The following is a 16,457-nucleotide window of genomic DNA, read 5'->3' as shown; positions in this document are numbered from 1 at the left end:
ACTTAGTAAAAGTTTTTATTTATTTCCTCTACACATTTTACCGACAGTTTGTAGAACATTTCCTGACCAGAAACACTTCTTAAAGAAATTGTGCGTCATGTGTCCTAGTTTAAAACAAGTACAAAAAGTTTTAATTAAAACAAAAGCCACGTCGATGTTACACAATGCCTAGATGCAGCTGTGCCTATAACGTCGATGTTATAGGCACAGGACATTCCTATTGATTCGATTACTTGATGTTATTTTTGTGCAAAGTGAAAATATATCTCGGCAATTTCCCGTGTGTGGCGACGAATTTTTAATATATCTCGGCATTTTCCCGTCTGTTATTTCAGGCGGTGTATGACTGACCATGCCGCGAGTTAAAAAAAAAAAATCTCGGCAATTTCCCGTGTGTGGCGACACGTGAACGAAGCTATGCTCCTCTCTCCACATTATTGTGACGACGTATAAATTAAATATTTCATCGTGACGATTGTCATCAAATGGACGAATTTTTTAATATATCTCGGCATTTTCCCCGTCTGTTATTTCGGGCGGTGTATGACTGACCATGCCGCGATTTAAACAAAATATATATATCTCGGCATTTTCCCGTCTCTTATTTCGGGCGGTGTATGACTGACCATGCCGCAATTAAAAAAAAAAAAATCTCAATGGACTTGAAGTTACAGGCCTTTGAGAATTCATTTCGTTCTATAAAGGGCAACTTTCATCGGATTTTCTTCCCGTTTTTTTTCAACCGAGTCTAAAACTATGTTAGCGACTGTGAAAAATGAAATGATATATCGAATTTGATTTGAAATAAAACTGTGTGAGAGAGGAAGACACCACGGGCCTACAAAACAGGCCTCAAAGCTATGCGAGTTAATAAAATGGTGGATATTTGTTTATATGAAGGCTCTCCCAGAATGGGTGGAGCTATGGTTCCCAGAATGGGTGGAGCTTTGAGGTTTTGTCTTCCCTGCAAGAACAAGAAGAAGAACAAGAAGAACAACAACAACAACAACAGCAGAGGGCACTCTATGAGCAGCGTCTGCGACGCAGCTAAAAAGGAAATACCTTTGCACTCTAAACATAGCGTTGGCTGATTGTTTCGTTGAATGTATAATTGCATTCTTTCTTGTGCTAAACGTCAAAATTATATCAACAAACTTTGACAAAAATACAATTGCTGGGTGGAGACAAGTGGGAGCAAAAGCAGGACAACAAGAAAGGGCAAAGACACGCAGAACAAACAATAAGGCGGAAGAGGACAAATGGATGAATGGCAGCCAATAAAGAGGATTATCGCACAGGAAGTTGGAAATTTGAAAGTGGACCAAAGGAAAATAGTCAGTGGGAAAAGGAAACGTCATGGTTAATTATGGAAGAGAACAGGAGACGAAACCATGTAAATGCAGCACCATACTTTTGTACCCATAAGAGGGAGAATTTCATGGCTGCACGTTTATGAATGAACTACTTGGATAAACTATTGTCCAAGTGCATATTTTGCTCCTCACTTCTCCTGTATGTCGAACCACCTTACAGAGGCTGTTATCCCACTCTTACCCTCAGAGCTTCAATCAGATAGTACACCGCATCTTAAGTCACCCCTCTTCTTCCTAACCCATAATCAGGATCTTTATAACCCCCAAAAGCTCTTCTTAACCTAATCCTCTTATTTGCAGGTCACAGTGCTTCCTCCCATCCTTTATCTCTTTTCCTGTCCATTCTTCCCCTTGCTTGTTGTGCGTGTCCAGGCATTGGCCAGCTGCCATTAGTTAATACCCTCCAGAGGACTGAATAATAGACTAGAGGTGTGCACACTCATCTCTGATCTGTGTAGCCTGAGTTTTAATCTTGGGCCAGCTATAACCTCTTCAGTGTTTCGCAGACAGGGCGATACATTGCGTACTCCGTTCCTTGGAAGGACGTTAAACTGAGCGCCCCGTCTCCTAGTATTACTAGATGAATGATATAGATCTCTCGGTGTCCTTTTGTGATGAGGAGAAAAGTTATGACCGGCATCCTGAACAAATTTGAAAATTCTTGCACCCTTAGTTGAGTATCCTGTGTGTACATGAATGAAATGAATGATATGCCACGTCCATCAGCCACCACTAAGATTGAATTATGCATCGAGTTTTTCACTGCAGGGAATACTCACAACGTAAATTTCCCAAGGACCATGAATTTTTCCCATGATGCATCAGGACTCTTTTAAAGGAGCCAAAACTAATAACTTTGAACGTATCTGTTTTGAACTTAAACAAGATAATAAGGTTGTAGAGTTGGAGCTTAATTTTGTATGGAAGGAATAATTATTACACTTAGTCGTGGCCAAAAATATTGGCACCTTTGCCATTTTTTCAAATAACTCACAATTTTTTCGAGCAATTAGTTGAAATTGACAAAAGTATTTGATCTCCACAATTCTTTATTTACAGATTTTATTACAGAACCTTTGTTCTGTAATAGCTCCAAGCTCCAATATTACAGAACCTTTGTTTTTGATTCAGAACTTAATAAATCCTTTTCAATCAGAAAATAAAAAGAAATGGCATTGACAAAATTATTGACACCCGAGACTTAATATTTGGTAGCACAGACTTTGGACAAAATAACTGCAGTCAAGTACTTCCTATAGCCATGAATGAGCTTCCTCCACCTCTCTACTGGCAGTTTGTCCCATTCTTCTTGTGCAAACTGCTCCAGTTCTCCAAGATTTGAAGGGTGCCTTCTCCCAACTGCTGTTTTCTGATCTCCCCACAGGTGTTCAATGGGATTTAGATCTGCACTCATTGCTGGCCACTTCAGAACAATCCATCGTTTTGTCTTGAACCATTCCTGGGTGTTTTTTTATGTTTGTTTGGGGTCATTGTCCTGCTGCAAGACCCATGACCTTCGACGGCGACCCAGCTTTCTGACAATGGATTGAACATTGCGCTCCAAAATGCCTAGGTAATCTCCTGATTTCATGATTCCATGCACAGATTCAAGGTACCCAATGCCAGAGGCAGCACAGAAACCCCCAAAACATCACTGAACCTCCTCCATGTTTGACTGCAGGGAAGGTGTTCTTTTCTTTGAAGGCTTCATTTTGTTTTCTGTAAACATAGAGATGATGTGCTTTACCAAAAAGCTCTAATTTGGTCTCATCTGTCCACAGGACATTCTCCCAGAAAGATTTTGGATTGTTCAGGTGTGTTTTTGCAAACTCCAGTCAGGCTTTCTCAGCAGTGGGGTCCTCCTGGGTCTCCTACCAAAGAACACCCTTTCATTGAGTTGGCGACGGGTGGTGTGAGTTGAAACTATCGTACCTTGTGTCTGAAGGTCAGCTTGAATCTATTATGCAGTTGATCGAGGTGCTTTCCCCACCAATTGAACAATCCCTCGCTGCAATCTTCGATCAAGTTTTCTCTTGCGGCTTCATCCAGGGAGGTTGGCTACAGTGCCATGGACCTTAAACTTCCCGATACCATTGCGTACGGTGGACATAGGAACATCAACGTCTCTGGAGATGGACTTGTAGCCTTGAGATTGTCCATGCTTGGCTACAATTTTGTGTCTGACCTCCTCAGACAATTCACTGGTTTTCTTTCTTTTCTTCATGCTCATTGCGGTACACACAGTGACACAAAACAGCAGAGTGACTCATTTTCTCCATTCAAACTGGTTGAATGAGTAATTTTTATATTGCAGGCACCTGCAACTCACCACAGGTGAGTTCAATTCCAAAGCAAAGGAGAATCACCTGCTTGCAACCATCCTCTGGTGAAACTGCGAAAACCAAGACTCTCTGCTCACCTTCACTCCTTCAATCCTGTTTTCTCATGCCTCTGGAACAAACTCCCCCACTCTCTTCAATCTCACTCCTCCCTCCAGGTCTTTAAAACAGCTATTCACCACCATCTCTTATCTTCCCCCATCCAAAACCTTGATCTTTTCTACCCCCGTTAAAACACCCCAAATCCGCCTCTTTCAATCCTCAACTTCTTTCCTGAAATTCCTAGTAGTATTCATTTGCTTTATACCGTGTACCTCTCCATTCTCCCCCAGCCCTCCCCCTTCCACAGATCTACCGACATCCCTGTTCTCTACTTTTGTTGTGCTTGTGTGCTTCTCTCTCTCCCCCTCTTGTCTCCCGCTCCCTTCATTGCATGTTTTGTGTGTCTGTGGTAATGTTTAATGTGTTAGCTCTTACACGAGCCTCGATTTTGTATCCCACCCCCCCAAAAAATCACCTGCTTCAAATCTAATTATTTCTAACAACTTCGAAAAGGTGCCAATAATATTGTCTGGGCCATTTTTGGATTTCTGTGTGGAATAAGCTAAGATTTAGTGATTTTCTTTCAGCTTTTTTATGCCTCCGCCGACAAAGTCGCAGGAGGCATTTTGTTTTCGGGTTCTCCGTCCGTCCGTCCATTCGTCCGTACGGGCTAAACCTCGTTTTTCTCAGCAACCATATGTCCGATTGAGATGAAACTTTCAGGGTAGGAGTGACACCCATTTAGAATGATTATATGATGATTGTGACGTCATAGGTCACGTGGTATGGCAGCCATCTTGGATTAAAAGCAGATAATAAAAAATCATTTCTCTGAAACCGCTGAATGGAAAAATTTGAAACTTGCCACATTGTCATGTCAAGTATTCCCAATGAGGGGAAAAAGCATGATAATGATGCCATCATAGGTGAAGTGGTATACCAGCCAAAAATGTTTTTTAAATCAAATTCCTTATCCTAAAAATCTGAAATTGCATGCACATGATCGATGACCCATTTATATTGAAATATTAAATTTATGACATCATAGGTCGCATGGTTTGGCAGCCATATTGGATTGAAGGAAAATATTAAATAATTATATCTCTGAAACCGCTCACCATATCGATGCGAAATTTTAAAAATATCATCTAACAGCACTGTTGCCTATAGTTTTAAAATGATGATGTCATATGTCACGTGGTTTGGCAGCCATCTTGGATAGAAAAACGAACCTTATCCAAGCAACACAAAACTTCACAAGCGTGATCCCCTACCCATACATATGCAGAGTGATGGCATCTACCCATTGTGGGACTATGCGGAGGCATATTGGCGACACAGTCGCATTGTTCTAGTTTGTTTTGTTCCACTGCAAACCAAAGAAATACATATGTGGATACCAAAATATTTTTTAATTTCGACAATTTTCTGGAAGATATTGTGCATTATTTTAAAAAAGTGCAAGGATGCCAAATTTTTTGGCCACGACTGTATATTATGCTGTCCAATTTTAAAATCAACGATGACATCCAACATGATTTTTGGGAGACTCATTTTCTATCCGCTACCCAATATAAAGGTGAGAAATTGGATCGTGCCTATTAAATGCCGAAGAGCAAAATGGAAACCTTAGAAGTATTTTACCTCTTATAATGTACATATTCAAACACGTTTTTGTGTTCCATTTTGAATTTGTTTTTTAACATCTTACAGTTACATGGTCGATGCCGCGGATGTCTCCAAGTTGGAAGCATCTCAGAATGAGCTGCACAACCTTCTGGATAAACCACAACTACAAAGTATCCCAGTGAGTTGTGAAGTAACTACCAAACTACCAAATTTATCACCTTCTTGGCTTTTGATGTGCGACAGTAGAACCAATCATTGATCGATGGTATTCTTGGTTTATGACATGTGCTAGAGGAACCAATCGGTGATCGATCGTATTCTTGGTTTTGATTCGTGGTTGAGGAACCAATCAGTGATCGATCGTAATCTTGGTTTTGACATGTGGTAGAGGAACCAATCATTGATCAATCGTATTCTTGGTTTTTGACATGTGGTAGAGGAACCAATCAGTGATCGATCGTATTCTTGGTTTTGACACGTGGTTGAGGAACCAATCATTGACCGATCGTATTCTTGGTTTTGACACGTGGTTGAGGAACCAATCATTGATCGATCGTATTCTTGGTTTTGACACGTGGTTGAGGAACCAATCATTGACCGATCGTATTCTTGGTTTTGACACGTGGTTGAGGAACCAATCATTGACCGATCGTATTCTTGGTTTTGACACGTAGAGGAACCAATCATTGACCGATCGTATTCTTGGTTTTGACACGTGGTTGAGGAACCAATCATTGACCGATCGTATTCTTGGTTTTGACACGTGGTAGAGGAACCAATCATTGACCGATCGTATTCTTGGTTTTGACACGTAGAGGAACCAATCATTGACCGATCGTATTCTTGGTTTTGACACGTGGTAGAGGAACCAATCATTGACCGATCGTATTCTTGGTTTTGACACGTGGTTGAGGAACCAATCATTGACCGATCGTATTCTTGGTTTTGACACGTAGAGGAACCAATCATTGACCGATCGTATTCTTGGTTTTGACACGTGGTTGAGGAACCAATCATTGACCGATCGTATTCTTGGTTTTTGACATGTGGTAGAGGAACCAATCATTGATCGATCGTATTCTTGGTTTTGACACGTGGTTGAGGAACCAATCATTGACCGATCGTATTCTTGGTTTTGACACGTGGTTGAGGAACCAATCATTGATCGATCGTATTCTTGGTTTTGACACGTGGTTGAGGAACCAATCATTGACCGATCGTATTCTTGGTTTTTGACATGTGGTAGAGGAACCAATCATTGACCGATCGTATTCTTGGTTTTGACACGTAGAGGAACCAATCATTGACCGATCGTATTCTTGGTTTTGACACGTGGTAGAGGAACCAATCATTGACCGATCGTATTCTTGGTTTTGACACGTGGTTGAGGAACCAATCATTGACCGATCGTATTCTTGGTTTTGACACGTGGTAGAGGAACCAATCATTGACCGATCGTATTCTTGGTTTTGACACGTGGTAGAGGAACCAATCATTGACCGATCATATTCTTGGTTTTGACACGTGGTAGAGGAACCAATCATTGACCGATCGTATTCTTGGTTTTGACACGTGGTTGAGGAACCAATCATTGACCGATCGTATTCTTGGTTTTGACACGTGGTAGAGGAACCAATCATTGACCGATCGTATTCTTGGTTTTGACACGTGGTAGAGGAACCAATCATTGATCGATCGTATTCTTGGTTTTGACACGTGGTTGAGGAACCAATCATTGACCGATCGTATTCTTGGTTTTGACACGTGGTAGAGGAACCAATCATTGATCGATCGTATTCTTGGTTTTGACACGTGGTCGAGGAACCAATCATTGATCGATCGTATTCTTGGTTTTGACACGTGGTAGAGGAACCAATCATTGATCGATCGTGTTCTTGGTTTTGACATGTGGTAGAAGAACCAATCAGTGATCGATCGTGTTCTTGGTTTTGACATGTGGTAGAGGAACCAATCAGTGATCGATCGTGTTCTTGGTTTTGACACGTGGTAGAGGAACCAATCATTGATCGATCGTATTCTTGGTTTTGACATGTGGTAGAGGAACCAATCAGTGATCGATCGTGTTCTTGGTTTTGACACGTGGTAGAGGAACCAATCATTGATCGATCGTATTCTTGGTTTTGACATGTGGTAGAGGAACCAATCAGTGATCGATCGTGTTCTTGGTTTTGACATGTGGTAGAGGAACCAATCAGTGATCGATCGTGTTCTTGGTTTTGACACGTGGTAGAGGAACCAATCATTGATCAATCGTGTTCTTGGTTTTTGACATGTGGTAGAGGAACCAATCAATGATCGATCGCATTCTTGGTTTTGACATGTGGTAGAGGAACCAATCAATGATCGATCGCATTCTTGGTTTTGACACGTGGTTGAGGAACCAATCAGTGATCAATCGCATTCTTGGTTTTGACACCTGGCTGAAGAACCAATCATTGATCGATCGCATTCTTGGTTTTTATTACGTGGTCGAGGAACCAATCAATGATCGATCACATTCTTGAATCATTTCATTCATTCGCATTCATTCATTATTGGCTTGGTGTCCTTGTGCGTCGCTTGGTGTCCTTGTGCACCATTTGTTGTCCTGGTGCATCACTTGGGGTGTCCTGGTGTGTCATTTGTTGTCCTGGAGGGTCGCTTGGGGTGTCCTAGACCTAGTGCATCGCTTGGTGTGTCCTGGTGCATCGCTTGGTGTGTCCTGGTGCATCGCTTGGTGTGTCCTGGTGCATTGTTTGGGGTGTCCTGGTGCATCGCTTGGTGTGTCCTGGTGCATTGTTTGGGGTGTCCTGGTGCATCGCTTGGTTTGTCCTGGTGCATCGCTTGGTGTGTCCTGGTGCATCGCTTGGTGTGTCCTGGTGCATCGTTTGGGGTGTCCTGGTGTGTCGCTTGGTGTGTTCTAGTGCATCAGTTGGTTTCCTAGTGGGTCATAGGCATGGCAACCTTTTACTATTCCCTACGATTATCCCTGTTGCGTCCCCTACGTCAGGAAATTGGAAAGGAAAAGGTAATTGTTTTGTGGGCCTCAGCCTCAGCATGAATATTGAGAAGCAAACACTTGTAAAACTATAATACAGTACAGCAATATAATCACATAGTAGACTGGCTTCTTCTCTTAAGAACATTGTTTCACCAAACACGATGAGCATTTTGCATTTTGTATAACACATGTAACATGTCTGTCTGATTGCAGGTGCTTGTTCTTGGGAACAAACGTGACCTTTTAGGTTCGATGGATGAGAAAGCTCTTATTGAAACGATGTAAGTCATTTGAAATTCTTGGGAAAACAAAGCAGAGGGAAGAGGAGGGGAAAGGTTGGGTGGCTCTTCCTAGGATGTACACACAAAAGGCTAGATCTATCCTATCTTCCCATCATTGCATCTTTTCCTATGGTGTGTGGTGTTAAAAATGAAACATATTTCATATTAGAGGAAGCTTCTTGTTAATATGACCTGACATAATCATATTAAAATACGCAATTTGGTGTCTGTCTGTCGTCTGATGGTTTTTCTATCGCGATATATTCCGTTGATACTTATCCAATCTCAACCAAACGTGACAGGATGACTAAGGGTTACACAATGAAGGTTGTAGCGCATTCATTTTCCGCCCTCCCTAAGGGGGTTCTCTCCCCCCAGAGCAATTTCCCCCCCGCCATTGCCGTCAATGGGGTTGCGTATTGAGGTGTATATCAATATTAGCTTTATCGTGGAATTTTTCCAAGGCCGCTTTTAATAACAAAACGAACGAAAATAGCATAATATTAGTGTTATTACAAAACAATATTAATACTAATAATGTCCCACCTCCCCAAGATGTTTTTCCTCCTTGAATAAATGTCGAGTCGATGTTTATAAATAGCTTTTCATGGTGTTTCCGTGGGAGAAATGGCCTCTTCCGGAAGGAAAAATCATAAACCACAAACACACACGATTAGTTTTTCAAACAGTCGCTAATGCTCTTTATAACACTTAATAAAGACATTTGGAGGAATCCCAACATCAGTGAGGTAAGTTTTACTTACAGAACTGAGCGAAGATCTACTGTACTCTATATATCCCACAAGGAATGGGTAAATAACATGGCCCTTCCTGCCGCTACCGTGGCGTTTTTCGTCGTCAACTTTTGAAACTCGCTCCTGCTGTTTGACATGAAACTGAAAGGGAGGAAGCCCGGGTTGTGCTCATTTACCAAGCTGATAGCTGGCGCTTGCCAAGCCAGCCGTTCCTTTATGGTTTTGAATGGAGTGTTTGCACGAATGCATAAACCACTTGGCGATCTCTCCACAAGAAACTTGGTAAATGAACACACACCCGATGTTCTTGAGACCCGCCATAGATCAACTGTAATCTATATACCCCAAAGAGGAATGACCCTTCCTGCCCCTCCTGAAGTGAGTGGGTGTACTAGTAATAATAAGATATGCAATTTGGTGTCTGTCTGTCTGTCTGATGATTTTTGACCACGATACATTCGGTCAATGCTTGTCCATTCTCGACCAACCTTGACAGGAGGACGAAGGGTAACAAAATGAAGGTTGTAGCGAATTCATTTTACACCCTCCTCAAGGGGGATTTTCTCCACCAAGGGGGGGGGGGGGGGGTGGGGAGGGTGATGCATGTTGAGGTGTATTTCCGCATTAAGATAGCTTTACCGTGACGTTTTTTTTCCGAGGACGCTTTTAGTAACAAAAGCATAATATTAGTGTTAATATTACAAAACAATATTAATACTAATAATAATAATAATATCCCACCTCTCCAAGGGTTGTTTCCTCCTTGAACAAACGCTGTGTTAATGTTTATTAATACCGGTAGCTTATCATGCCGTTTTTGTGCGAGCACCCCTACCAGAGGTAAAACTATTATAAACCATAAACACGTATGATTACCTTTTGAAACAGTCGCTAATGCTGTTTAACACGAAACTGAAATACATTTGGAGGAATCCCCAACATCCGTGAGGTAAATTTTACTTATGGAACTGAGCGAAGATCTACTGTAATCTATATACCCTATAAGGATTAATTATATGACCCTTCCTGCCGCTAACGTGGTATTTTTCATGGCATTTTTCCAAGGTTGCTTTTAATAACAGGAGTAAGTAATAGCACTTATGATAATAGCATAATATTAATGTTAAAAACAATTTAAGAGTGATTAATGGGATAGGCCGCATATCATATCGTTTCCTGGAAAATTGGGAAACACCAGGCAGCTGGGGAGCTGCCATGGCAGGATCTGGACATGGGATTCGACTACGGGTGTGGTATGGCCAGGGCACACGGAGGGTTTGGTGGTGTTGAGGTGTCCCCTGTCCATCGGGGCATGGCCCAATGTTGTTGTATTTGCAATCTTGCAAATATATTTGGTAGGCTGTTTATGTCGCTGTCGCTCATGGTAGGCTGTCGCACTATTTGGTAGGCTGTCGCACTATTTGGTTGGCTGTCGCACTATTTGGTTGGCTGTCGCACTATTTGGTAGGCTGTCACACTATTTGGTAGGCTGTCACACTATTTGGTAGGCTGTCGCACTATTTGGTAGGCTGTCACACTATTTGGTAGGCTGTCACACTATTTGGTAGGCTGTCACACTATTTGGTAGGCTGTCGCACTATTTGGTAGGCTGTCACACTATTTGGTAGGCTGTCGCACTATTTGGCAGGCTGTCGCACTATTTGGTAGGCTGTCGCACTATTTGGTAGGCTGTCGCACTATTTGGTAGGCTGTCGCACTATTTGGTAGGCTGTCGCACTATTTGGTAGGCTGTCACACTATTTGGTAGGCTGTCGCACTATTTGGTAGGCTGTCGCACTATTTGGTAGACTGTCGCACTATTTGGTAGGCTGTCACACTATTTGGCAGGCTGTCACACTATGTGGTAGGCTGTCGCACTATTTGGTAGGCTGTCGCACTATTTGGTAGGCTGTCGCACTATTTGGTAGGCTGTCGCACTATTTGGTAGGCTGTCGCACTATTTGGTAGGCTGTCGCACTATTTGGTAGGCTGTCACACTATTTGGTAGGCTGTCGCACTATTTGGTAGGCTGTCGCACTATTTGGTAGGCTGTCGCACTATGTGGTAGGCTGTCGCACTATTTGGTAAGCTGTCGCACTATTTGGTAGGCTGTCGCACTATTTGGTAGGCTGTCGCACTATTTGGTAGGCTGTCACACTATTTGGTAGGCTGTCACACTATTTGGTAGGCTGTCACACTATTTGGTAGGCTGTCACACTATTTGGTAGGCTGTCACACTATTTGGTAGGCTGTCACACTATTTGGTAGGCTGTCACACTATTTGGTAGGCTGTCACACTATTTGGTAGGCTGTCACACTATTTGGTAGGCTGTCACACTATTTGGTAGGCTGTCACACTATTTGGTAGGCTGTCGCACTATTTGGTAGGCTGTCGCACTATTTGGTAGGCTGTCGCACTATTTGGCAGGCTGTCGCACTATTTGGCAGGCTGTCGCACTATTTGGCAGGCTGTCACACTATTTGGTAGGCTGTCACACTATTTGGTAGGCTGTCACACTATTTGGTAGGCTGTCACACTATTTGGTAGGCTGTCACACTATTTGGTAGGCTGTCGCACTATTTGGTAGACTGTCGCACTATTTGGTAGGCTGTCGCACTATTTGGTAGGCTGTCGCACTATTTGGTAGGCTGTCGCACTATTTGGTAGGCTGTCGCACTATTTGGTAGGCTGTCGCACTATTTGGTAGGCAGTCGCACTATTTTGTAGGCTGTCACACTATTTGGAAGGCTGTCGCACCATTTGGCAGGCTGTCGCACTATTTGGCAGGCTGTCACACTATTTGGTAGGCTGTCGCACTATGTGGTAGGCTGTCACACTATTTGGTAGGCTGTCACACTATTTGGTAGGCTGTCGCACTATTTGGTAGGCTGTCGCACTATTTGGTAGACTGTTGCACTATTTGGTAGGCGGTCGCACTATTTGGTAGGCTGTCGCACTATTTGGTAGGCTGTCACACTATTTGGTAGGCTGTTTATGTCACTGTCGCATATGGTAGGTTGTCATGCTATATGGTAGGCTGTCGCACTATTTGGTAGGCTGTCACACTATTTGGTAGGCTGTCGCACTATTTGGTAGACTGTTGCACTATTTGGTAGGCTGTCGCACTATTTGGTAGGCTGTCACATTATTTGGTAGGCTGTTTATGTCACTGTCGCATATGGTAGGTTGTCATGCTATTTGGTAGGCTGTCGCACTATTTGGTAGGCTGTGGCACTATTTGGTAGGCTGTCGCACTATTTGGTAGGCTGTCGCACTATTTGGTAGGCTGTCGCACTATTTGGTAGGCTGTCGCACTATTTGGTAGGCTGTCGCACTATTTGGTAGGCTGTCGCACTATTTGGTAGGCTGTCGCACTATTTGGTAGGCTGTCGCACTATTTGGTAGGCTGTCGCACTATTTGGTAGGCTGTCGCACTATTTGGTAGGCTGTCGCACTATTTGGTAGGCTGTCGCACTATGTGGTAGGCTGTCGCACTATTTGGTAGGCTGTCGCACTATTTGGTAGGCTGTCACACTATTTGGTAGGTTGTCACACTATTTGGTAGGCTGTCACACTATTTGGTAGGCTGTCACACTATTTGGTAGGCTGTCGCACTATTTGGTAGGCTGTCGCACTATTTGGTAGGCTGTCGCACTATTTGGTAGGCTGTCGCACTATGTGGTAGGCTGTCACACTATTTGGTAAGCTGTTGCACTATTTGGTAGGCTGTCGCACTATTTGGTAAGCTGTTGCACTATTTGGTAGGCTGTCGCACTATTTGGTAGGCTGTCGCACTATTTGGTAGGCTGTCACACTATTTGGTAGGCTGTCACACTATTTGGTAGGCTGTCACACTATTTGGTAGGCTGTCACACTATTTGGTAGGCTGTCACACTATTTGGTAGGCTGTCACACTATTTGGTAGGCTGTCACACTATTTGGTAGGCTGTCGCACTATTTGGTAGGCTGTCGCACTATTTGGTAGGCTGTCGCACTATTTGGCAGGCTGTCGCACTATTTGGCAGGCTGTCGCACTATTTGGCAGGCTGTCACACTATTTGGTAGGCTGTCACACTATTTGGTAGGCTGTCACACTATTTGGTAGGCTGTCACACTATTTGGTAGGCTGTCACACTATTTGGTAGGCTGTCGCACTATTTGGTAGACTGTCGCACTATTTGGTAGGCTGTCGCACTATTTGGTAGGCTGTCGCACTATTTGGTAGGCTGTCGCACTATTTGGTAGGCTGTCGCACTATTTGGTAGGCTGTCGCACTATTTGGTAGGCTGTCACACTATTTGGTAGGCTGTCGCACTATTTGGTAGGCAGTCGCACTATTTGGTAGGCTGTCGCACCATTTGGCAGGCTGTCGCACTATTTGGCAGGCTGTCACACTACTTGGTAGGCTGTCGCACTATGTGGTAGGCTGTCACACTATTTGGTAGGCGGTCACACTATTTGGTAGGCTGTCGCACTATTTGGTAGGCTGTTGCACTATTTGGTAGACTGTTGCACTATTTGGTAGGCGGTCGCACTATTTGGTAGGCTGTCGCACTATTTGGTAGGCTGTCACACTATTTGGTAGGCTGTTTATGTCACTGTCGCATATGGTAGGTTGTCATGCTATATGGTAGGCTGTCACACTATTTGGTAGGCTGTCACACTATTTGGTAGGCTGTCGCACTATTTGGTAGACTGTTGCACTATTTGGTAGGCTGTCGCACTATTTGGTAGGCTGTCACATTATTTGGTAGGCTGTTTATGTCACTGTCGCATATGGTAGGTTGTCACGCTATATGGTAGGCTGTCGCACTATTTGGTAGGCTGTCACACTATTTGGTAGGCTGTTTATGTCACTGTCGCATATGGTAGGTTGTCATGCTATTTGGTAGGCTGTCGCACTATTTGGTAGGCTGTCGCACTATTTGGTAGGCTGTCGCACTATTTGGTAGGCTGTCGCACTATTTGGTAGGCTGTCACACTATTTGGTAGGCTGTTTATGTCACTGTCGCATATGGTAGGTTGTCACGCTATTTGGTAGGCTGTTGCACTATTTAGTAGGCTGTCACACTATTTGGTAGGCTGTTTATATCACTGTCACATATGGTAGGTTGTCACGCTATTTGGTAGGCTGTTGCACTATTTAGTAGGCTGTCACACTATTTGGTAGACTGTCACACTATTTGGTAGGTTGTCACATTATTTGGTGGGCTGTCGCAGTATTTGGTGGGCTGTCACACTATTTGGTAGGCTGTCGCACTATTTGGTAGGCTGTCGCACTATTTGGTAGGCTGTCACACTATTTGGTAGGCTGTCACACTATTTGGTAGGCTGTCACACTATTTGGGAGGCTGTCACACTATTTGGTAGGCTGTCGCATTATTTGGTGGGCTGTCGCACTATTTGGTGGGCTGTCGCAGTATTTGGTGGGCTGTCACACTATTTGGTAGGCTGTCACACTATTTGGTAGGCTGTCACACTATTTGGTAGGCTGTCACACTATTTGGTAGGCTGTCACACTATTTGGGAGGCTGTCGCACTATTTGGTAGGCTGTCGCATTATTTGGTAGGCTGTCGCACTATTTGGTAGGCTGTCGCAGTATTTGGTGGGCTGTCACACTATTTGGTAGGCTGTCGCAGTATTTGGTGGGCTGTCACAGTATTTGGTGGGCTGTCACACTATTTGGTAGGCTGTCGCATTATTTGGTAGGCTGTCACACTATTTGGGAGGCTGTCGCACTATTTGGTAGGCTGTCGCATTATTTGGTAGGCTGTCGCACTATTTGGTGGGCTGTCACACTATTTGGTAGGTTGTCACACTATTTGATGGGCTGTCGCATTATTTGGTAGGCTGTCACACTATTTGGGAGGCTGTCGCACTATTTGGTAGGCTGTCGCGCTATTTGGGAGGCTGTCACACTATTTGGTAGGCTGTCGCGCTATTTGGTAGGCTGTCGCGCTATTTGGTAGGCTGTCACACTATTTGGTGGGCTGTCACACTATTTGGTGGGCTGTCGCACTATTTGGTAGGCTGTCGCACTATTTGGTAGGCTGTCTCAAATGAAATGCAATACATTATTTTGTAAAAGCGGTATTTATTTCGCTAATATTGGCAATAAAATTGGTAGGCTGTTTATGTATACAAAAAGCAGAAGAGTTGGCAATTGTCGGAGAGTGGTGTAGTAAAATAAAATATGAATGGATTATGGATTTTTGTCGATTTGCTATTTTTAATAGTTTTCTTTTCAGGAACCTGGCTGCCGTTCAAGACCGAGATATATGTTGCTATTCGATCTCTTGCAAAGAGAAAGACAACATTGGTAAGATTGCTGTCCACCTCTGGATTCAGCTCCTGTACACCTTTGCTAGGAAGAACTATTGTGCTCACTTTTGTTCCGATGAAGGGTTAACGCCCGAAACGGCTTCCTGCTTCCCACGGCGGTTACAATGCCCCTGTCAACGTTCTGTTCTGTTCTGTATGTATAGCATGCATTGTGTTTTGGTTGTTCATCACCCAAGGCAAGTTCTCCATCGCCTGATCTATGGCAAATTAAAGGCAGACTTGTTTGGGCAAGGTCTATAAAGGGGATTTTGACACTTGCCTACGCTATGATGCATGTAGTTTTCACTTCCTTGACACTTCTCAGTATAATATTGGAAATATAATGAGTTTAGTGGTGAGACCTGACTACCTGACCTGACCAATTGAGGATACCTGAACTGAGGGAGAGATGAGTTGGTGCCTCTAAAATTCAGAAATGTCTTATTTTGAAAGAAACGAATCCTGAGTGTCCACTACGTGTTGCTGATACACACTAAAAAGCTCATGCTGCACTTTGAGTTTATTCCTATCAAAGTCCCCGAAGTCCCAAAAGACCCAGAGAACCCAAAAGATCCAGACGAATCAAAAGACTCCGAGGACCCAAAAGACCCTTGAGTCCGGCAGGCAGGTATGCTACAAGGCGGTGAAGACCAATGAAAATTTGGTCCAACAGGTCCCCTAGTATGAGAAAAGGTAGAATAAGAAGGTTGTTTT

At 43.4% G+C, this 16,457-nt stretch overlaps 1 protein-coding gene across 1 annotated transcript in view; it reads left to right on the top strand.

Annotated features, from left to right (window-relative positions):
• Positions 1-16,457, top strand: part of LOC137437093 (ADP-ribosylation factor-like protein 8B-A) — a 64,446-nt gene that overhangs the window by 26,689 nt on the left and 21,300 nt on the right. The window contains exons 4-6 of the mRNA XM_068131458.2: positions 5,468-5,561; positions 8,598-8,665; positions 15,671-15,741. Of these exons, the coding sequence (XP_067987559.1) occupies positions 5,468-5,561; positions 8,598-8,665; positions 15,671-15,741 (233 nt within the window). The remainder of the gene's footprint in view (positions 1-5,467; positions 5,562-8,597; positions 8,666-15,670; positions 15,742-16,457) is intronic.

The sequence above is a fragment of the Myxine glutinosa genome, chromosome 11 (assembly GCF_964187855.1).
Source record: "Myxine glutinosa chromosome 11, kmMyxGlut1.1, whole genome shotgun sequence".
Taxonomy (NCBI): domain Eukaryota; kingdom Metazoa; phylum Chordata; class Myxini; order Myxiniformes; family Myxinidae; genus Myxine; species Myxine glutinosa.
The sequence above is the reverse complement of the archived record's forward strand: the minus strand, read 5'-3'. Positions and strand labels throughout refer to the sequence as shown.